Consider the following 25,211-nt stretch of genomic DNA (forward strand, 5'->3'; position numbering starts at 1 on the left):
TTGTAACTTTGTTATTAAATTAGATATTGTTGTAGTGGTTTTCACACAAAACAAAGGGGGTACTACACCCCTTTGGTAAATTTGTGACTATTTTTGCATTTTTCTCAAAAAATAATAACACACCGGTAACAAAATATATGTGTATTATTGGGGGCAAGGAATCCAATTACTACACTGAAATTTCAGTGACTCAAGACTAGCGGTTCAGTATAATGATAGGAAATGAGGTACATACTAGCGGTACCTTATTTCTTATCATAAATAACGAACCGCTTATCTTGGGTCACTGAAATTCCAGTGTAGTAATTGGATTCCTTGCCCCTATAATATACATAACTTTTGTAACCACTGTGTAATTAGTATTTGAGAAAAAGGCAAAAATGTACACAAATTTATCAAGGGGTATAATAGTACCCCCTTAAAAGGTTTTTAAAACATTTTACCTGAACCAAAATCCAAAATATAAACGTTTTGTGCTTGCATCATCATCATCATTATTATTATTATTATTATTATTATTATTATTATTATTATTATTATTATTATTATTATTATTATTATTATTATTATTATTATTAGTGTTATTATTAGTGTTATTATTATTATTATTATTATTATTATTTACTAGTTATAAGTTACTGCTAGTGATCAGTTTCAGTTTTATAGCCGCCTAAATCAAATTTGTTGACATTTTGAGAACAAGTACAAAAATGGTTCAAGCATACATTTAAACATAATTATCTATTCACCAATCTTTGCACAAGAATAAAATAATGATAATGAGACAAAGTAAAAGGAATAATCAGAACTTAAAATGAAAAGGGTGTCTATACGTAACTGATGCATATTTGAACCATATTTTGTACTTATTCTCAAATTTACAACAAATGACTTAGGCAATTATCGTAGCAGGGTGTCGATATCTGATACTATAAACAACAATTTAATGGTCTAACTTCACTCATATTTATATTATTACAGAAAGACGTATCTGCATAGGCCTATCTGATTTCCTGTTTATTCAAGAAAATCGTTTGTGGCAGATACGACTTTCTTGTATCCATGAAAAGATCATCTTCTCGTGCAAGAAAGTACTATTTGCACCTAATTATCTGAATATTACTCTCAATTATACTCTACATATGCACTTCAAAGTTACATATCTCAAAATATGCCTTTTGATTAACATGTTTATATTACTGAAAAGCTAGATTTTGCTAAAAATGCCGATACGAATTTTTTACATTCATATGACATTATGTTTTCTTTTAAAGATAGTTTTGATAGGCCAACCTTGAAGAGATATGCCAGTATTACGTAAGCCACCAGCTACCACCGTACATCGTGTTTTCTTTACAGTTTCATTTTGATCACCCTGTTAAAATTGAACTCGAGCGATGACCCAGTCAGTATGAAAGAATAAACAATCATAAATTGGTTACCTGAATACGGGTCGCATTTTGTGTTCGGAGCTTGATATACGAACTTACATTATTAATCAACAGTGTAAGAAATATCATGGATATTGCAGGAAAAGTAGCGCTTGTTACAGGAGGAGCAAGTGGCATTGGGAAAGCTATGGTAGAAATAATGCTTCAAAAACAAGCAAAGGTAGGTACATGTCTCGTCACTTGTCAGTATAGCAACACATTTTAAGCACAAATGAAAATAATGTTCACACATCAAAGCAACATGCAACAACAACATTACAGGCTATATACGCCACTAGTGACCTCGCCATTTAATAAAGCGTGCAGACTGCAGACCTTGCAATTAAGGACTGGGATAGTGACGTTTTCACGTGGGACCTGGGAGCACATCAGAACTATCGAATTGTATTTTGAAAACGAGGAATGTCCTTCTATATCAAATAATTTTGATTTCTTTTTGAAATTCACGATATATTGCACATTTTATGGCAAATGATTAAAAATTGATATTTTTGAAATTTAACAGTCCTCGAAGTAAATTGTATAACTCTAATGATATGTACTTAAAGTGTATGTAGCTGGCATGAAAAGCCGTACATCATGTAAACATTTTAACCTTTCGTATTGAAGATATAGATTTTTGTTCCCAAAAACACCAAAAACATGTAGGTCTTTTTGAGGAAAAAAATGTATATCTTCCATTATGAAAGGTCAAAATTTTTAATTGATGGTCGGCTTTTCATCCCAACTACATACACTTCAGTACTAGTACTTTAAGTACATATCATTAGATTTATAAAGTTTACTCGAGGACGGTTACATTTCAAAAATATCAAATTTTAAAAATTTGCAAATAAAATTTGTATTATATCGCGAATTTCAAAAAATCAATATTATACAGGGTGTCCCCCAAAAAAGAGGCCCCTCATTGCACCCTCTTTTTCTCCTATTTCTGAAAAGTTGATCAAATATATTTTGATATGTAAAGAAACCTTGAGTCGTTAGCTTTAATAAACTAAAACAATTATATCAATCAGCTCACAACTTTTGAAGATATGCTCTTTTAAAGAAATGTGCCCGGCCGTGTGTCCTGAACTCGCCACCCTTAGCGTTACATGACAAATATTATGAATTTTTACACCAACCGGGTTTCTAATTAAATTATCTCGACAATCATCAACCTTAAACTAGCAAAAGTATACATTTTTGGAAAGCTGAAGGCATAAGCAATTCAAATATATACATTTCAACTCATTATACAGGGTGACCTGCAAGTAATACAGGGTGGAATAAAAAGATTTTGATAAAAAATGGGTCGCTCAATGCATTGCTTATTACCAACTTACAGTAATACACTGGAAGTAAACAACATTCATTTGGTTAGAGGATATGGAGAGCCAACTGGCTTTGGAAGAAACCAAAATCACAGCTGTTTGGTAATCTCGGAATATAGGGTGTTCCAAAGTATGTTAGATTTGTTTACAATTCAAGATATTTTGAACCTACACATTTTCCCCCTAACCCATACAGAAAAATTATGTCCATATTTAGATTCCTCGTCAAATTTCCCTTCAGAAAATCTATACTTTGACTATGATAGGATAAGTAATTAAAATTTTACAGTAACTTTTAGATTTTGAAGACATCTGCATTACTTACTACAGTGTTTAATATGACAACGGGTAGTTTTGTATGGAAAAGTTTGTATTTTCTAGACTAAACCAATCATAAATGATTAAAAACAATTAGTAGAATTGTTTAACTGTAAGGCCATGAGTCTTTTAGATGCTAAATAGAGTCCAAATCCAATTTACAGCCTTTACAGAAGCATATTACGCACTAAAAGTACCAACCCCATAGAGTTTGTGTGTACCACATCCCCCACCACCACAACCCCCACCACCGCCACCCTGCCCATTCTGAATTTTATGAAGCTCAGTGTCAGTATTAAAAAAGTTCAAGTATTTCTTTTTACAGGGTTGAAAGTGCATTTTATTTAGCAATAAAATGAGACCACAAGCATGACAATAACTTCTTGCTTGACAGAGATATCATCATTTGTTTTGAGTCGACTTTGGCAAAATGTAACGTCGCCACCTTTTTTTGGTGGCGAACTCAAGACACACGACCACCCGTTTTTCACTCTGTCCACGGAGAAGGTTTCGCTACTTCGAAGATTGAAAAGGAGTACACATACCATGCATGAATATCAAACATTTCTCAATGATAACTTTATAAAAGAACTTCATTTATGGAATGGGCTTTACCGGTGGGTTTATGGGCAATGGATTTTGCTAATAGTGTCATTAATTTGTGGGTAAAATGGATGCCGAATGGGACTTCTCTTTTGCTTTACTTGGATTTACCTATTTTTTCTTGGTTATTTATGCCTTTTTGTTTTATTATGTTTCTTACTTTCTTACTTTGTTGTTTCTTGCTTTTTTTTATTTACAACATAAGTCATTTCTCTTTTTAGGATAAAAGGTAGCCCTAAAAGGCTGTTTGGTTTGTCTTTAGTTCTTCTGAAGTGAGTTTACTGTGCTGCTCTGCCCTCTACCTGGTCACCTCCTTGGCGAATACAGGTTTCAGCCCTGGTCCTCATTGCATCAATTGCGTTGCGTACCATCCTTGTGCGCCGGATACTTGCGAATGCATTCAGTAATACGTTTGCGCAGATCTTGGATTTTGCCACAAAGAAAAAAAATCAAATAGTGTGAGGTCTGGTGATCGTGCAGGCCACTCCACAGAATGAGCAATCCGAACCACTCTGTTTGCTTTCCGTGGACAGAGTGAAAAACGGGTACTTTTATTCAAAAGGGCATATCTTCAAAAGTTGTGAGTATATTTAATCAACTTTTCAGAAATAGGTGAAAAAGAGGAAGCAATGGGGGGCCTCTTTTTGGGGGACACCCTGTATGATATCAGAAGGTCATTCCTCAATTTCAAAATGCAATTCGATAGGTCTACTTTTTTCACCCACTGAGCTGCTATTTTTCTATAATATTTGTCGCCTTATTTATTGTTCTACAATAATAATCATCAATGAATTTCTCAATATTTTATGATTTAGGATGTATTTATTCATAGCCAAACTTACCGTCGTTTTATCTTTTCAGTTTCTGTTTCCGTAACCGTATCCGTTTTTGTAAGTTATTGTTATTCTGAAGTGGTAGTCTCCCAGGTGTGACCAATCTTTTATTCTAGCCTTTTGTTAGTTACTGAAAATATGAAGCTCGTGAATTTCAGTTTTCGTTTTGGTAAGTTATATTGATTTTTTACATAAAATCTTGAGATGTGCGGTTGGGTGCTAATCTAGACAAAAGAAGAGTCTAAATTTTACGGTCCTAAATTCACGGGAAATTGTACGGCTTCAATTGACTTGTGTTTGGTGTATATGCACTTACGCCTAGACGTAAGTGGCTCCTAAAAATAGTCTTGCATTGAAATATATACTAACCATATTGCCATGTTATAAGCAAAAGTCTTTCATATTGGCGATGAAACGAGCGTCTAAAATAGTCAAATATCTCCCAATGAGGCGCGTACAAGTGGTGATTTGGTAATCATGTTTTATATTGAAATGCAATACAAAAGAATTGCACTGGAGCAAAGATAATGTATTCTATTCATTCGTACCAATGGTGAGCTAATCTGATAATTGGCTGGGTCTATTATGTAAGGCTCGGGTTTATTTTAAATGTTATTTTTGCAGAGCTTATTTTCAGTCATGGATCATACTGATAAATTTCGCAACGGATGGAGAGGGAGGGAGGGGGGGTTGGAGGGAACTTGAAACTGAACAAGTGAGAGTGGGAGGGGGAGGAAAAAAGAGAGGAGAGGGAGGGACTGAAAGACTAGAAAGAGAAGAACTCGAGAGGAGAGAGTAGGGACTGGGGAGGGAGTGAGGAGACTGATCATGGGGGGGAGGAGGAAGCAAAATAGGGAGATAGACATTGATGGAAGGGCGACACTGTGGCCATGCACAAGTGCTTTGGAGTTCGACAGGCTCATAAGTGGACCTTTTGTGATTTTAGGGCTTATTTGTAACGTTTTTACAGAAAAAAGTACATTCGGATTGGCATGCATTTTGTCAAATTAATGTAGATCAATTTACCAAGAGGGCGCTAGGCCATTAAAAACACTGGTGTTAACATAATATTTTCTCTCCCGGTTTTATTGACATAAGCAATCACCTCTATTGAAATAAGCTGATTGGTACTTCAGAGTTAACAATGAAACCAGATTACAGTAACTTACTGAATCCCTTGCGTTTTCGTATCTGAACAAAAGACGGAAACTGAAAAGATAAAAAGACCCATAGCTTGACTCGAAAGTATGATCAATAATGATGACATCTCATAAATGCTGTGTTGGGTTAAATGCGCAGTTAAAGGCCCTATTTGACATGATCGATAACGCAAAATAACGAAACATTTTAATAAAACCTAAGAAAAGACGAGAATATTGTAAAAAAACACAAAAATGCACAACATTCTCTAAAATAACGGAAAATATCAGAAGATATTCTAAGGTAACACTGAATTTCAGTGTTTGTTTTAAAATATTTTTTTAAGGATACTTTGCGTTATCGATCAAGTGACATATGGCCTCTTGCTTGCGATGCGCGAGTTAATTTCCACGTCAAATCACCTGGAAGGCATGGTGGAAGTTATTTACTGTGTTCCTGATACATACACATATTGACGGACCGACCACACGCACTTGAGGAACTCGCGTCGATTTGAATTTTTATCTTTTTTTTTTATTTTTATTTTTTTTATCTCCAAGCTCAAAAGTAGTATGCTATTTACAAACTTAAAAATCAAAACGAGAAAGATTTTAATTTTTTTTTCACAAAGGAAAATTTTCCGGGAAAACGCATGTGAATTTTTCATTCTCCATTGAAATGTATACAAAAGTGAAAAGTTGAAGCCCAAAATTGGCACTTTACTTAATTTTCAGTGCTTTGAAATTCATGGGAGTAAAAATATGGCCAATTTCGAACATATTTTTTTTCACCCCCCAAAAAAAAAAAAAAAAACCCACCCACCATGCCCCCCCCCATCCATTTGGACGATTTTCAATTTTTGCTAATTGAAGAGGCCCTATGTCACATGATCGATAACGCAAAATAACGAAACATTTTAATAAAACCTAAGAAAAGACAAGAATATTGTAAAAAAACACAAAAATGCACAACATTCTCTAAAATAACGGAAAATATCAGTAGATAACGGTCGTCCGCCTTGATGAGTAAATGACAGCAAACAGCTGCAAACCAGTGAAAAATATCCCAAAACTCGGTCAGTGGGGCTCCGTTCGTACATGTCAATAGAGTCATTATCGATTGGATTAGTCGTCCGTAGCGGACAATCCGGTCGCTCATTGGATCAATATTATCAGGTGGTAATAAATTTGCATTGGACAATAGATTACTATATAATGGTTTAGTACTGCCATGGAAGAAAGAGATAAGAAGGAACCACAACGACTTCTATCGGCCAAGTTGTAATCCGCTTATCTATTGACGCATGAAAAGAAAAGCTATCAATGGTACTTCCTTTCATGTATGATCCATTTACCGCGATCGATGCTTGGCGAAATCATTACTGAAAAAAAAAACTATAACAAAACCATCCACGAACAAACAAACGCTACCCGGAAGTATGATTCTGGAATTTCACTGATGCTCTGAGCATGTATAGTAGCTTTGTTTTGGGATCTACAGTCAAACTGTTTTCTTGATCGTGCTGTGTAGAAAATGTCCTTTAAAACATCGAAAAGGTCATCAAAATCGGCCGTTTTTTTGCTGAGTTTCATCTTTATCAAATAACAACTCTGAGAAAAAAGTCATCAAAGTTCGGGAAAATTGGGCAAAATGAAAGAAAGAGATGTAGGCCATCAATGCCCGATGATCACGTCACCAGAGAAAATCCTATAGGGTGCTTGCACGGAAGGTCATTAGTTCAAATCATCCTCCAGACACGCTCCAGAAGACATGCAAATACATGGAGTACAATACCAATCACCTATTTAACGCAGGGTATTAATCAAAGTAAATCCTCATGAATAACAATGTCAATGAAATGTCGGTAAAGGGAGTGGACAAAGTGAATACGTTCGTTGTGGTTCCTTCTTATCTCTTTCTTCCATGGTACTGCATATATCGGTTTAATCTTCAATAAGCGGGTTTATGGCTGGACAGGTCACGGTGAATTCGCCGTGGACGTAAGTGCACTATGCGGCAAGTATATATGATCAACATGAAAAACCTCATGCATGCTATGCCCTTGCTGTTTCAGAGCATGGTAAAGTCATTAACTTTTTTGAGGAAGGGCTGCCGAAATCCCTGGTAATTGTGAATTATGTAATGGATCTCATAAAATTGAATTCGACCAGCTTCCTCCTAGTGGCACTTCCCTGACTGGAGTGAAATCTATTCTACATAGCACCCCAACTGCATGAGAGAATTCTGTTAAAACATTCTATTGAATTATAACAGATAGATATGCAGCAAATACCATTTGTCTGCATTTAAAAGATAATGTTAATCAACCAAAATAATATAGTATAATAGTATAATAAATGACAATTAACTATGTAAACCAATCTTTAATCTTTTGTGAAATGGCAATAAATTGTACAAAAATTGAATAGCACAACAATTTTATATTTATAAGTAATTGAATGAAATAATTATGATATGTACTACTCTGTAGTTCCACGGTCCTGTGTCCGCAAAGATGGACCCAGGATATTTACAAAGTGATCGCAAAAATCGACCAAATAATTAGTGCAGTGGACTTCTTCTTTTTTACCCATTTAGGACCAAAATTCACTTGGTGTGAAAAAGACCTATTAGCATTAAAATATAGCAGTTTTTGCGCACTCCGCATGCATTTTTGTCTCGAAGATCAAGATGCTAGACGTATTTATAAATGTTAAAGTATGAGCCTTCCCCATTTGGTTGATGGATCGTAGACCAACCTCCCACGGATGACCCGGGTGAAAAACACACTTTACCGGAACTTGCATGTGCAAAGAAAATAGTTTTGGTATCAGTTATATTCCAATCGAGAAAAACAATATTTAAAATTGTAGCACTTTTTGTGTGTGATAAACCCTGTATAATAGTATTGATAGTTGGGTGGTTTCCATTCGCCATATCTATAACTATTCAAATAACACATTTACCCTATTGAAGCAGGTCATCATTGCGAAAAATAGAGGTCTTGGGGGAGAATGCTAGCAAATGGAATCTTTCAAACCTTTATCATAGGTCATATCTGGAGGTCATATTCACTAAATAAAGGTTAGCTTCATTAAAACCATATTGTTACGTCGCCATAAAAATAGATTACTATTTACATGTTCCATAAAAATGTTAGCTTTTACTGTCAATATCGAATTTTTAATTTTGAGCGTAACAACTCAGGTAAAGCAAAGAAAATTTGGATTTACTACCAGCACCAATATCGTCAATGCGTGTCAATCCGTCGGTATTGATACGGCACGGTCCATTGATGTGTGTATGATATGACCCATGGACTAAAGAGATACAGACAAACTCCAAACAGTCAAAGTCTCAGCATCACCCGATAATGATGGCCGAGCGTTCCATGATATGCGATTGGCGAACATACCGCGTATTTTTACGGTCGTTCAAAGACAGGCAACACGCTATTGTGTATATGCGACGCCGTACGCAACGCTGGCGTGATTGTTAGACACGAACGATCGACCGATTGGTCCTCATATGATGAATATGCGAGAACGGGGACTTAGCCTGTTGGAAAATAGTCAATGGTATGACCGTCCGGCACGCCATGTACGTACTGTGTTATGAACATCATGTAGGCTTTCGATTATAATTTCCATCGGATTTTGACAGAGCTACAGCACCTAAGGGAGTGTTCAGAAATACTTTGGTGGGGGAGGGGGTTGCTGTAAAATAGTTTTTATTTGTATTTTTTTTTAAATTCCTCTTCAAGATTCCAAAACCGTTTTCACCCCTCCTCCTCTTAAAGGGGCATTTCGTGATCCACAGCCTCGTCCCCCACTTTTCCCAAAAAAGTTGAGATTTTTACACCACTGGATACCTCTGGCTACATAATGTTTATGTACCAAATATTTCTTGCAGATTAATTCGTTTAGCAAAAATATCGCAAAATTTGAATTTCGTTCTGGTGCACCAGAACGAAATTACAACACATTGTCTATGGAGCAATGTAATACACATAATCATGCATAACTCGCAAACGCAAAATGGATCAACTGAAATTTTGGAAATAAGCTTTTTTCGTGGATATCTACTGAAAAATGTCATAAAAAGAGGATGCTAGGATCACGAAATCCTCCTTTAATGGACCGAACACTTTTTCACCTCCCTCACAATTAGTTATAAAAACTATTTTGCCCCCCGCCTATATGTACCATTCTATATCAAAGGACAAGTGAAATATATTAATGATGTTAAAACTTATATTCATGTGCGAATAAATTGTTCATGTATCCATGTCATTGATATAAAAGATGGAGGAATGTTTTGTCATTTTGTAAGGTAGCTCGTATGTATATTTATGCATCCCAGTATTAATAAACCAACCATTTTTGATCGGAATCAGTGGAAGCGGAAGCATTTGAGGGGAGTCAGGGGATGAGCATATTTTGTTCCGGTTTTACTGGGACTTTTAGGGCGCACGAAGTCAGCAAAAAGACCAAATGAACGTGTGTTTGATATTTGTTCGGTCAGTGCGCGCAATTTTACCCTATTTGGGCCCAAAATACGTTATTTTCGTACTAAAAGAAATAATACATAGGACAATAATATTGCTTTATTTTCCATTAGTACTTTAGGGGGGATGTCAACAAAGCTATTGCAGCATTTTAATGATTTAAGGGGTGGGGTATGAACGTTTGGACAGTATTTATTGCGGGACATTACAGCACATCAGACATATCGAATTGCATTCTGAATACGAAGAATGTCCTTCTGATATCAAATAATTTTGATTTTTTGAAATTCGCAATGTAATACACATTTTATGGAAAATGATTAAAAATTGATATTTTTGATATTTAACAGTACTCGAAGCTAGTAAACTTTATACATCTGATGATTTATACTTAAAGTGTATGTAGGTGGGATAAAAAGCCGGCGATCAATTGAAAATGTTGACATTTCGTATTGAAAGGTAAAACTTTTCAATTGATCGTCGGCGGTTCCTTCCAGCTACATACACTTTAAGAATATGTTATTAGATTTATAAAATTTACTTGGAGGACTGTTATATATCAAAAATGTGAAAAATATCAAATTTTAATAATTTGTCATAAAATTTGTATTACATCGTGAATTTCAAACAATGAAAATTATTTGATATCAGAAAGACATTCTTCGTATTCAGAATGCAATTCGATATGTCTGATGTGCTCTCATGTCCCACAAAAAATACTGTCGAAACGCTCAAAACGCTCATTTCAGATCCCTTAAAGAGTAGACCAGAATTAACATGGCACATGTTTTAAAATTTTATATAATAGCTCAGTGGTTCATATTTATTGAATAATTTATCAAGGCACATAAAGTACAATCACGATCAAATACTCTTATCTAGCATGTACTTTTGACTTTTAAAACCTACATTTTAGTCCAAAAATGTGCTTGGATAGGAAGTTTTCAACAGATTTGCCACATTCGCCTTGCATTAACATTGAATTGCGTTATCTGTTGACATAGTGACGAAAAGTGTTAGCTTTCGTTTGATGTAAAAAACATTCTGATTGGATGAAGAGAACACTTGAGGTTTCGACAAAAACCAATCAAAGAGGCCCATTTTTCAGCTAGAAGCCCCACAGCTCTCACATTGCTATGCACTCAACCGTGTAGTGTAATCAAAGTCTGTGGTGGAGACATTCACTGCTTCTTGTTCTCTGCTTTGAAGCTCTTGGACGAAAATGTGTGTTCAGGTGTATCGAGATGGAAACTGTGCGCATGATGGTTTTTAAGAGAATCGTTTCTGTATCGAAACCATATGTTGCTTCAGGATAAAATTAATGTTGGGAACGTTTTTACATCCCGTTTTATACGTGCCCAAAAAACTTTTTGACCTCTTTGCTCATACACCCAAAACTTTTTTAACCCCTCCTATTCAGAGCTATTCAAATTTTATGACCCTCTGCATATTTCTCAGCCCCTCCCAAAGTATTTCTGAACATTCACTAGTGGAATAAAATATTGTGTAAAAACAGAATTTTGATATAAAATTGGATCGGTTGAGCCCATATTTATTGGTCAAGCTATGAGTTTTATAATATTGGACGATCCGTAGTCGAGTCCAATATTTTACTCATAGCGAGAGCAATAAATATTGGGCGTAAAGCATCCAATTTTATCATTATTATGTTTTGGACCCAATATTTTCACAAACATATTTTAGAAGGTTCGTGTTTGTTTTAAATTTTGGGGCGTTTTTCCAAAATTTGATATTTTTGGTGATATTTCAAAAAGCGACATGCCAAAGACAACTCTTGGGCACATACTTTGTTATTGTTATTGCAGTTCTTTTCCACATACCTACTTTACCATTCGCTTTGGTGATTTACTAATATATATTTTGTGACTGCAATTTGGCGTTTTCAATGCCTTTTAAGCGTACAATGAAATTAACGCAAGTTTCTGGTCACGCTCCTTTTAGATTTTACCTGATCGTCGGCTTTTGCAGGCAACAGAATACAGATGTCGTATTCCTCTATGTGGGTCCAGAGGTTGATTAAATGTAAGCCCAGAATACATTGCAGCCACTGACAGCATGTTTGAGAAACACATGGTTATTTTCAGAAAACATCACGCTGAGCTCCTGCTGTGCATGGTCAAGGTTGTTATACAACAAGATAAGCAATGTGTCTGCATGCATGCATGTGCAAGAAAACTTTGCTGTTTCCACCTTCTTTTCCCAAGCATTTAAAATATCTAAAATTGTTTTAAAAACACACGACTTTTTAACTTTCTTGGTAGAAATGTATCAACAAACATTACCTGTACCCAATTATCAATTCAAAACATAAAAGTCGTGATGAATATTCCATCAAAACTACTGGTTCTTATTTTGCACATAAATTTGAATGTGAAATGGTGTTGAAATGGCTCCTTTATTACATTGCACCTAATATCATACTGCATGCTGGGATTACATTGAATCAACCTCTGATGTGGGTCACTTGATGATGAAATTAATGTGCATTCCTTGTAACAATATACAAATTTTCGTCTGAAAACAGGGTTTCGGACTAATTATGGAACAGCTGTAGTCTTCGGCGCCTCTTAAAAAGGGCACGACTGGCGAGTATGTTTTTATAATATTTCCCGCACGAAAGCTTGTGTGTACGTTTACACTATTCTTCTTTGGAAACGTTGACCTTTGACCATTCTTTGTATAATGCCCGCTACAACCTTGGCATGTACACTTGGTTGGGTACAGTTATAGCATTTACTTTAGCACCTGGTCAGTAGATAATCCTACAGAGATGGGATAGGCCCTACAGTAGTGGAGTGAACACGGTGAAAGAGCCATTATTGATTAGGCGCGGATATTAAAAGCACAGGTCCTTTGCGTGTATAGTAGAAAGTTATAAATAATAGATTTATTTATTTATTTAGGTCTATGCCTATTTATCTATTCGTTTATTTACTGACTTATTAGTAGAGTAGTAAGTAATTAATAATATTCCATGATTCATCGGTTTATTATTGATTGTTGATAACTTAAAGACTTGATTGATTGATCGACATAGCCATTTCACATATTCCTAGTTTGTAGGTCCCTATGGAACGTCTATTGATTTCAAATAGCATCGTACATTAGATATATAGGCCTATAAGTATTGATTTATTCGATTCAGCAATATCAAGGATTACTTTCAAACTTGACACAGCTAATAGTTAATTGGCTCAGTGGTAATGCACTATTATAGGGAGATCCCGGGTTCGATTCTCAGCTCTGCCTGTTTTTTTTTTCAAGGTTGGTACCATCTTAGGTCCTATGAGAAAAAATGATGGCTGTGTCAGGCGGTGGCGGATCCGATATCGCCATTTTTGACGTCGCCATTGGACATAATCATGAAATCTTCACAAACAATTCTAAATTTGTTATGTGGTGTCAAAGCAAAATTATTTTACTCTAAAACCGTTGGGGTACGACAAAGTACCCCACTGTAAGTATGTTGTTTTTCAATTTATAACTGCTAACCGTCTATTTTGAATGGGGCTGTCAGTCTTGTATTTTCGCCAGCCTCGAACGTCACGTGTCGCGTGTCCTATACCGCCTGGGCTGTGTCTCTTACAGGCACACGCCCTCTGGAATCTAAACCAGGTTCTTGCCCATTATACATCCCTTAAGCTACTACATAAGCTTTGTTATAAAGATCTTTGTTAAAATCGGTGGTCTACAAGCGCCCGGCAAGGTCCGCAGAACTGGTATAGTTAGTTATTGATCGGGGGCAACTTAGACTATGCCATAGTCTATTTTTGATAAATTAAAGCATGTTATTAATGTTAATCATGATGAAAGCATTCAGTTGAACTCGAAATTATACTGATATTTATTACATCAAAATATATACTAGTATGAAATTGTTATGAAAAAGTTTATATAATTATATTAGTGACAGTAAAAGTAAAGTGTGCGTAGGCTTATATTATTGAATTCAACATATCATAATGTCATAATTGTATTGGCACTTCACTGAACAATTCTGATTTTAAAATCTGCCAGTTTATTAATCGCGAAATTCCAGGTTAAAAATAGACTATGGACTTTGAATTTTAAACGGGATTTTGAGGGGGCAAAGTCCCTAACAATCACACTGTCAATCATACTTGTTTATCAATCAAATTTAACCGCAAGCAAATACAATACGCGCTCATGCACTTATTGACGCGTTCATGCAATTACATAACACAATGGCGGCATACTTGTGTACCATGTAGTTATTAATGGTAATGATAGGTACCCGGAGGATTTAAACCATAACGAGATCTGGGCGACCAATCACAAGCCAGATCCATTTGAAGATGCATTACATCATGGCCAATTTTAGTAGGCCAGATTTCCGACAATCTCATCCATAGAAGCTCATAGACAGCCGTGTTAAGCATCTCTGACCGCAAGGCAAAGTCAGTAGTCCACTTGGGGGAACTAACAAACAGAGGGTGTAGGGTGACTGAAAAGATCAGATGTGAAAATCTATCAATTGTGCATACATTAATTAAATCAGAGTTTTAAGCTTAAATACAATATCCAGAGTATATGCAGAATGGGCAAGTGGACTACGGGGTAGTCTGGGGGCAACTCAACCCAGACCTCCACGTGGTGCCAGGTGCTAATTTGGAGAATGAGGAACACTTCTTCTGCTGTTTTGGCTTGGTGTGGCTCTGAAAAGACACCGTTTGTGAGGGAAATGAAATAAAATCAACGCACAGGCATCTGAGAGTAAGTATGTACAACAAAGCGTCAAGCCGCTTAGCCATAGAAACTAACAGAAACAGTGGCCTACAAGCGAAGATATGAACAATTGTGTAAAGTAGTCCTAAAATAGCTTTGGCAACTTTCATGTCTTTGTATAGCAAAGTGACTGAATAAAGTTGAATCAGGGACCATCAGGTCGGTGTTCTTAAGATGGGCCCGGGGCGTTTGACGTGGTATTTTAATTTATAAATTTAAAATAAATGTCATATTGTTTATTTACTAATGTCGAGTAAGTGAAAGAAAAACACGAAAAACCCTAGCTTTTGTTCCAAAATCTTTGACGATAGGACGATAAGCAGGAAAATTTTACGCGATGCAAGCTTGATAGGCGCGAAAATGTCAAAAGTGGCCCAACTCGTTTTCTGGACGATAGCATGTGATGAGCCCGAACAGGTAAATAAACCAAGTAAAGTTTTTCTGTTAGCCCAAGTTGTTACTGATTCTGCTGCATATAGCATTGTTTCCATAATATGTTCTAAAACGCAAAATTGCGATTGTATACTTTTTATTGGGACAATCTGTACATGTAGCCTTGGAGTGTTATCGGTATTTACAATATTATTTTCATATCTAGTTATTTACATTGCATTCAAATAATTTTAGCATTCTGACACAGGTACGTTGCTGGTCTCATATAAATCGTTAGCTCATTTGTATACAAAATGGCAGCAAGTTCAGTTTACCTATCAATGATTTTCGGATCATCTTTTACTAACATTTTACTTCTGGTTGTTACACTTGTAACTGTGTTCCTTTTTCTTTCCCAAAAGAGCAACTTACCGCCAGGACCATGGACTCCAATTCCTTACATTGGTTTTGCTCCCAACATCGCTTACGCGCTCTACAAAGGCGAACCACTCTACACGTTTTTGATGAAGCTTGGTAACAAACATGGACAAGTATTTTCGTTCACAGCACTTGGGATGCATGTCGTGGTTCTGAATGAATACCAAGCAATACGTGAGGCTTTTCAAGATACAAAACTGAGTGACAGAGGAGAAAATGAGACGCAAGCCAAGACCTTCGGCAGATCTAGTAAGTAGTTAATACATGGTGAATGCTGGGGGTTAATGTAAATTATCAAGTTTTACCAGTTCAACCATCTTCAACCATTGTCATCTGTCAATTATTTCGTGTACTAATCCAATGTGTATAGTATGCCTAGTATAGTAGGGATATTAGGTCCTGTGTCACAACCTGAGGTACCTTTGTAGTAAAAAAATGAAATGTTTCAAACATTTTACCTACACGTCTCATTTGATGTGGTTCATCCTCCTGAGCATTTTGACATTTTTTTTAAATGGAAAACGGTTAAAAAATGAGAGAGTGCGGGCAAAAACAATCACAAAGTAGGTGGGATTTAACCCAACCTCTTTTTTCCACATTTACAATCATTCTGAGCAAGTATTAGTCTTTTAAATGACTTTCTGTATTTATTTACTTGGTTTAGATGTCTAGGAGTTCATTTAGACATTTTTTTACTAGATTCAAAGTTTTAATGGGGGTTTTAGATCAAATTTACAATACGAATCCCTCCTCTTAATCCTCCTCCTAATCCTAATCCTCAACCACCCTTGGCACATTTCATGCCAAACATCATAAGAAAATAATTAAAAATTATTTTAAGACAGGATAAAAACACGAGTAATATAGAATAAATTAGCCTCAATTTAAGTGAAGGGTGAAGGAATACTCAAGCGACACTGTTTTGAAGTCCAAGCTGCACATCAAAATGTAACAAAACCACCTTTTTGGGCACCCCAGTACAGGGGTCATGACACAGGATCATTATTAAGTATGATAAGAGAGTCCATTGTCTGACCTAGCAATTCAAATCACTGTGGTCAAATGTGACCGTACTACCAGTTCAACCATCTTCAACCATTGTCATCTGACAATTATTTTGTGTACTAATCCAATGTGTATTGTATGCCTAGTGGTATTATTAAGTATGCTAAGAGAGTCCATTGTCTGACCTAGCAAGTCAAATCACTGTGGTCAAATGTGACCGTACAGCACGAATGAGCCGTAAATGTCCTAAATTGTATTCTGAGTTACAGTGTAAAATGTGCATGAAGGTCGTATTCATCGTAATCCTGCTCAAGTGGTGGGTTACCAGGGGTCTTTTTATCTTTTCAGTTTCCGTAAGTCTTTTGTTCAGATACGAAAACGCAAGGGATTCAGTAAGTTACTCTAATCTGACTTCATTGTTAACTCTGAAGTACCCATCAGCTTATTTCAATAGAGGTGATTGCTTATGTCAATAAAATCGGGAGAGAACAGATTATGTTAACACCAGTGTTTTTAATGGCCTAGCGCCCTCTCGTCTTTAACATTGGCAAATCTATATTAGTTTGACAAAATGCATGCCAATCCGAATGACAAAGTCCACTTTTTTCTGTAAAAACGTTGCAAATAAGCCCTAAAATCACAAAAGGTCCGCTTATGAGCCTGTCGAACCCCAAAGCACGTGTGCATGGCCACAGTGTCGCCCTTCCATCAATGTCTATCTCCCTATTTTGCTTCCTCTTGCCCCCCCATGATCAGTCTCCCACCTCCCTCCCCAGTCCCTACTCTCTCCTCTCGAGTTCTTCTTTTCTAGTCTTTCAGTCTCTCCTCTCCTCTCTTTCTTCCTCACCCTCCCACTCTCACTTGTTCAGTCTCAAGTATTTCCTTTCTCCTCCCTCCCTCCCTCCCTCTCCGTCCCTTGCGAAATTTCAGTATGATCCATGACTGAAAATAAGCTCTGCAAAAATAAACATTTAAAATAAACCCGAGCCTTGCATATAGACCCAACCAATTATCAGATTAGCTTGCCAGTGATACGAATGAATAGAATACATTATCTTTGCTCCAATGCAATTCTTTTGTTGTATTTCAATATAAAACATGATTACCAAATCACCACTTGTACGCGCCTCATTGGGAGATATTTGACTATTTTAGACGCTCGTTTCATCGCCAATATGAAAAACTTTTGCTTATAACTTGGCAAATGGTTAGTATATATTTCAATGCAAGACAATTTTTACGAGCCACTTACGTCTAGGCGTAAGTGCATATACACCAAACACAAGTCAATTGAAGCCGTACAATTTACCGCGAATTTAGGACCGTAAAATTTAGACTCTTCTTTTGTCTAGATTAGCACCCAACCGCACATCTCAAGGTTTTATGTAAAAAAATCTATATAACTTACCAAAACGAAAACTGAAATTCACGAGCTTCAAATTTTCAGTAACTAACAAAAGGCTTGAATAAAAGATTGGCCACACCTGGGAGACTACCACTTCAGAATAACAATGACTTACAAAAACTATTACGGTTACGGAAACAGAAACTGAAAAGATAAAACGACGGCAGGCATTGTATTTTGGTATTTTGTATAGGTATGTATAACCAACAATTAACAATGAGAACTTTCTTGAACCTCGTTGACTTGGGGCTGATTTGAAATGACCGCCAAATATGACTGTTTAATTCACCGAATGCAACTAGCTGAGAAAGATTTTCGAGATGCTGAACAGAATAGTACAAAACACAATGCTCCCAAGATTTTGTCATCAAGTCTATCAAACTAAGATCAGATGTATATACACTCTGACATCAAATTTGGGAAGAAGTTGGAAAGGATGGTTTGAGGCAATGGAGCAATGCCCGCCAGGACAGAGCCCCCTGGCAAATATGAAAGAGAAATGTGCTCACTCTGACAAAAAATCAAAGAGAAAATCGGGGGAGGGTAAAGGAAAAGTACAGGGGAAAGGAGACTGTGTCCCACCAAAATTATGTGCCAAACTACACGCGCACATCGTCCCAAAAAACCCTAGTTTGAAAGCTCAAAGACTTAATATGTAGAACCTCTCTGAAAAAATGGTATGTTACCCTTGTCGTCTTTCGAAGTGTAGAATAAAGATATATTATGTCTGGTTATGATTGAGGAAATCGTGAGCCTAAAAACCTTGCTCCTGAGGAAGAAATCACAATTTGCACCCCTGTCAACAAACCATAATCACCCTTCTGGATATCGTTTGAAGTCAAATGATATACCATTTTAAAGCTTATGATCTATATTTTCGAAACACGGAAAAAATTGACCGGAGAGGAATTTACGGCTCGTTCGTCGTGTATACTCACAAATGTCAAATAGATATTAATGTCAACGTTATGATGGTAAATCATTATTTTGAAAGAATAACTTTGGAAATAAATGAATAAATATTAGAAAGAAACATTGATTTTTGGAAGATGCGGCAAAGCTTGAAAGCTTGCAAGCAGTCGTCATTCACTGACTAAGGACGTGCAAGGATTTGAAGCAAATTTATTGTTAATGGCCTCTTAAAAAGCAACGTAACTTCCATCATTATTGACTTCATCAGTCTTCGTTATTGCCATCATCAAAATGTTGAACGGCAGAATAGCCTATTGAACTGATTACCTATCGATAATGATATCTCGGCTCTTATCCATTTGACTCAATAGCACAGTTGGTAGATTATCGGTCCGGTGATCCGAAGGACCTTGCACCAGGTTAGCTGTGCCTGACTTAAGTTTCATCAGCGTTTATTTCTCCTGAATGTCAGCTGTTAATGCCTAGATACATTTGGCACACACAAAAAACCATTAAAAGTTTTGTTATCACTGAGAAAAAAATGTGTAGTAAAATGTTGAACGGCAGAATAGCCTATTGAACTGATTACCTATCGATAATGATATCTCGGCTCTTATCCATTTGACTCAATAGCACAGTTGGTAGATTATCGGTCCGGTGATCCGAAGGACCTTGCACCAGGTTAGCTGTGCCTGACTTAAGTTTCATCAGCGTTTATTTCTCCTGAATGTCAGCTGTTAATGCCTAGATACATTTGGCACACACAAAAAACCATTAAAAGTTTTGTTATCACTGAGAAAAAAATGTGAACCTATAATAATAATTAACCGATTCTGTTCTATGTTTTTATCAACTGCTATAGATAACAAATGGGTTGACATGGGACCATTCCGGACATTTACTCTAGCCTGCTTCCGTCAATTTGGAGTCGGTACATCTCGCTTTGAGGAGCCCATTAGAAAAGAAAGCACATATCTGATCGAGGAGTTGGCCAACCTTAAAGGCAAAGCTGTCGATCTTACTTGGTATTTCAATAATGCCGTATCGAACATCATCTGTAAAGTCGTTTTTGGAACCCGATTTGAACTTTACGACGAGCGAATTCATCGACTTACGAGTCTTTTGAATCGTCTAAATGAATTGTTTGGGGCAGGTGCCTTGGAAATATGTATCCCGATTAACATCCCAAGTAAAGCAAAGCAAGAATTGGTTAAAGTTGTTGATGAGCTGCATAAATTCATAAACGGCATAATTGAAAGTCATCGTAAAAACTTTGACCCCAATAACTTGAATGACGTAATCGATATGTGGTTGAATGAAATACGACTTCACAAATCCGATGATCCTTATTCTTTCCGAAATCCAGATAATATGACTGGACCTATATTAGGTCTTTTCTTCGCGGGGACAGAGACGACTTCAACTACACTTCGATGGGGAACTCAATACCTTGTCCGATATCCGAAGGTGCAGGATCGCATACATCGCGAAATCGATACGGTAGTTGGTTGTAATAAGTTACCGAAGTTGGACGATAAAAATAACCTCCCTTATACACAAGCCGTTATCGCGGAGCTTCATCGAATTATTTCACTCGCACCGCTGTCTGCATTTCATGTAGCAGCGGACACGACAACTTTCCGTGGCTATACCATCCCGAAGAATACTGTGATGATATCTAACTTGCACGCAGTGATGCACAGCCCTGAGTTGTGGGGAGATCCAGAAGTGTTTAGACCAGAACGGTTTTTGGACGATGACGGTAACTTTCGTGAGCCGAACGAAGTGATTCCATTTGGAATAGGTAGGTATTACTGACCAGATTATAAATGCTGGGAAAGCAAAGCATTCAGATCTTGTACGTAATACACCATAAAGGTGAGGGATACAGTTGCGTACTGCATGTATAATAATAATGCAATATTAAGGGATTGGATAGCAACGTTTGCACAGTATTTGTTGTGGGATTTCAGAGCTCAGCAGACACATCAAATTGCATTCTGAATACGAGGAATGTCTTTCTAATATCAAATAATTTTGAAATTGTTTGAAATTCGCGATATAATACAAATTTTATGCAAATTATTACAAATTTATATTTTTGACATTTAACTGTCCTCGAACAGTCTTGTATATCATATTTATAAATACGAATTTATAAATTCACCACGGGGTACATGGACACATCCATTACACAACATCGTGTCAGTAACAAGTACCTAGAGTATCCTTACATATGAATGGGAAAATAAGATATCGGTATTAATGAATTTTCAGAAAAATAACTACTGCAAAAAATCTGGGGGCCCTATAACTGATTTTAGAGAAAAGTTATCGAAAGCGTTAAAAAAGGTATCGAGCACCATTCATTTTATAATGGTTTTTATTTGGTAAACCACCCCTGAAGTCAACTGCCTTAACTGCCTTACCATTGAAAAGTACAGAAATACCACGCAATGTTCTAGATAAAGGTCAACTCTCCAGACATACTGGCGCCCAGCTATAATGGTAACTTCCAGTTCTCTCTATCACTAATTTATAAATTTGTATTTATAAATACGGAATACAGGACTGTCGAAGTAAACTTATTAAATCTAATGATATGTATTAAAAGTGTATGTAGCTGTGTAGTAGGAAAAGTCGACCATCATTTGGAACATTTTGACATTTTGTTTTGAAGATTATACACTGTTTGCCCACTTTACTCAATTTAGAAACTTGTCGTATGCGTTCCTGTCAAAAGGCGCATCTTTAAAATATCGTTCGCATTTTAATTAACCACAAAAAGTGGCATTGTTGACGAACAAAAATTCGCGATATCGCTTAAAAGGGATGTTTTTCCTCTGAAATGAGATCCAAAACGGGTGTTTTCAAATTTCGACGACAAGCATGAGTACCGGCGGATAAACGTAGTGCGGGGACCGGGTGTGACAATGGGAGAAAAACGTGGATCGACATTGACGGAGATTCAATTTCTCAAAGAAATTAAAACTCAATTAGGATATCAAAGGAAATGAAAAATTCTATGCGTATTGTCTTATCATAATTAAATACGACTTGATTTGATGACCGTACGCTCATTGAAATAGGCTCATTGTACTTTTACCATAAAAAATTGTCTCTATTTAATTAGCATGCGTATATGTGATGCGATAAAGCAAAATGAATCTGATGTCGATCAAAATAAAAATTCAGTTTTCAATCTCATTATTTGAACCATTCTCAGAAATTTATTTTGCTGAAAACCCATCATAATTAGACTTATGGCTCCAAATATATGGTCGAATCCAACCAAAAGTGTCCACGGGCCAAAAATAAAAGTCCGAAATAAAAATGTCTCCACAATTTTTTCCTTTTGCCCATTGATTTAAACTTTGCTATTATGGTAATGAATTAATAAAATGGTAGTTTTTAGATCTCTTTCAGATGGTACGTCCAAATGAATAAATGCTATTACCTTAGATCAAAATTTTTTGATGCTTTTAGCAAGATTTTGACCACTTCATTTTGATATACAAGTAGTTAATCAGCAATTTTACATAATAAATAATTGTTGAATGAATCCGTATATGGGTAATAATAGTGTCCTGGGGTACCGCTTAAAGTTTTTGACAATTAATTTCCATTGGTAGGGACACTTCATTACACATGTCATGTATTATGCTGTATTCGTAAGTAACATTTCAGTAGTTGTAGGTAAGAATTAGACTTTTGGTGGATATCGCAATCAAAACTTTATTTTATAAAGCACTTTGAATGTATTATTTTCTTTATGTGCGTTTATTGATACTTTAGACCCTATCATGTATTAATAATGTCGGTTCACAGCGGTTGAAAGACGATTGAAGTAAGAAACAAAGGCACTAAAGTGACTTTAATTTGCTTAATTGCACACAAATCGCTTAAACCGTTATTGCAGACTTGTGAAGTCCATCTTGGAGTCAGTTACGTCTTGTGGCCTTTCGTTTGAGGGCAACTACAATTAGCTTTATACCAGGGTCCTTCACTGTGTTGTCTAGATCATGAGACAATGAGAACAGTCGTTTTTTCCATGGTATTCGAAGGTAACCTTAGCGAAAACGTCAAAAGTTACCTTCGAATAAATCAATTTGGACACAAATTACTCAGAAACCAGAAGGTCGGTAAACATTTGAAATGAAGCACACATGACAGTTGACAAATCCAAGGATTTATCCTCTTCTAATCTTCTTTGAATCTAATTTTTCTTTCAAATGAGCAGACCGTCGTCTATTTCAATACATATTTTTCAACAATTAAGCCGTATTCAGTTTTGCATAGTGGGCATGTATGTGAATTCGCAACTTTCATTGACATATGATTTGATAGCAAACATACAGGCGTTCGTTATGTACCAATATGGGCATTGGCATGAATGGCGGTGTTTCACAATACTGTCATGATGTCAAATTGTATTCGTAGGTAACATTCGGTTACCGAAATTTACCTACGAATACTTGCTTTTATTGTTGACATCTCAGAAATATTTAAACGCAGGCTATTGAAACTTGGTAGAAATAAAGAGTGTATTACCCTGCACCTATTGCTTAACTATTGCTTACTATTCTCTCACTTTGTGGTAATGACACAGCTTTTAACATGTATTCGGAGGTAATGCATATTTTTTACCAAACCTACCTTTGTGCCATTTAGAATTTCTGGCAGCTAAACACAATAATAAAGATGTCCGAATGCAATGCATTTCAGTATTGGACATATCAAAGTTTGTATCAATTGCGCATTTATTAGTGATTTCCATTTTTTAAAGATATATCTAGTGCTATGAAAAATTGTATTCGTATGTAATGTAAAAAATACCACTCAAAAAATTATCACAAAAAATTCATAATTATGTACAAATATGTGAAAAATTGAACAGGCAATCTTTGAATACACACCTTTCAGGAAATCAATTTAGATTCAATCCAATTTTTTCAATCCATTTTGCTTGCCATAAATGAATATGCACATTATGACATTTTTGAGTTACTTGATTCAATTAAAGAACTTTCTCGCTTTCTTTGAAACGTGCTTTTATTGCGGCATGACCGTTTAAAATTCCATTCGTTGTCAGTTGGTTTCCAGTATAGATATGACCATTATGACATTTTCTTATTCAATGATACATTTATTTTTATCCTTTTTGTTGAAGGGCGCCGTGTTTGTCTTGGTGAAGCTCTCGCAAGACAAGAACTCTTCATCTTCTTTACCCATCTTCTACATCAGTTCAAATTTGAGAAGACATCTGAGGACGCACCGATGCCTACCTTGAAACCAATCGAAGGGCTTGTCCTACATCCAGAACCGTACAAACTGAGAGTCACCAAACGCGACTAAATTTGGTATCCTCTTGTTTTGAGTTTAACATCGGTAGTACATATCCATGAAATCAGATTCTCTGAAGTTTCTTGCATAACGGTTCATTTTCTGTATTAGATGAAGGGACGCCTTAATAAAATAATGAAGCGGAGTGTGGGATTCAATGAGCCGTCAATGAGAGGGACCCAATGCCCCTTCAAGCAACTTCAATGTACCTCCTCGTCTCAGGTGAGGTGCAAGTATTCAGATCTCACAGATCAAAGATAGATCATACAGCAAGATTGTGCAGCATAGTAGGCCTAACCCTGATATCATGAAATAATTGAATGTGAAGCAAGATGAAATTTAGAAAAGAAGGGCTCCAGACAAAAGATATTGCCAACACTTGAGTTAAATAAATTATTAATGGTCCAGAAAAAGGTCTCAAAACCTTCAAATTGGGGGGGGGGGAAGTAACATATAGACCTAGTCGAGTGCACGCCCCCGGCTCCGTGAAACCTCATCCCTCTAAATGGAAACATTTTTACCGTCGTTTTATCTTTTCAGTTTCTGTTTTTGTAAGTCATTTTCCGTTTTTGTAAGTCATTGTTATTCTGAAGTGGTAGTCTCCCAGGTGTGACCAATCTTTTATTCTAGCCTTTTGTTAGGTCAGTTTCAGTTTTCGTTTTGGTAAGTTATATTGATTTTTTACATAAAACCTTGAGATGTGCGGTTGGGTGCTAATCTAGACAATAGAAGAGTCTAAATGTTACGGTCCTAAATTCGCGGTAAATTGTAATGCTACACTTGACTTGTGTTTGGGTGCACTTA

At 36.3% G+C, this 25,211-nt stretch overlaps 1 protein-coding gene across 1 annotated transcript; it reads left to right on the plus strand.

Annotated features, from left to right (window-relative positions):
* The first annotated feature begins 1,518 nt into the window (after positions 1 to 1,518).
* On the plus strand, positions 1,519 to 24,947 carry LOC140137169 (cytochrome P450 2G1-like). The gene is made up of 4 exons (XM_072158821.1): positions 1,519 to 1,611; positions 15,727 to 15,991; positions 19,927 to 20,868; positions 24,235 to 24,947. The coding sequence occupies exons 1-4, from the start codon at positions 1,519 to 1,521 to the stop codon at positions 24,417 to 24,419; spliced, it is 1,485 nt and encodes a 494-aa protein (XP_072014922.1). The 3' UTR covers positions 24,420 to 24,947.
* The last annotated feature ends 264 nt before the right edge of the window (positions 24,948 to 25,211 follow it).

This window comes from Amphiura filiformis, chromosome 17, assembly GCF_039555335.1.
Source record: "Amphiura filiformis chromosome 17, Afil_fr2py, whole genome shotgun sequence".
Classification (NCBI taxonomy): Eukaryota; Metazoa; Echinodermata; class Ophiuroidea; order Amphilepidida; family Amphiuridae; genus Amphiura; species Amphiura filiformis.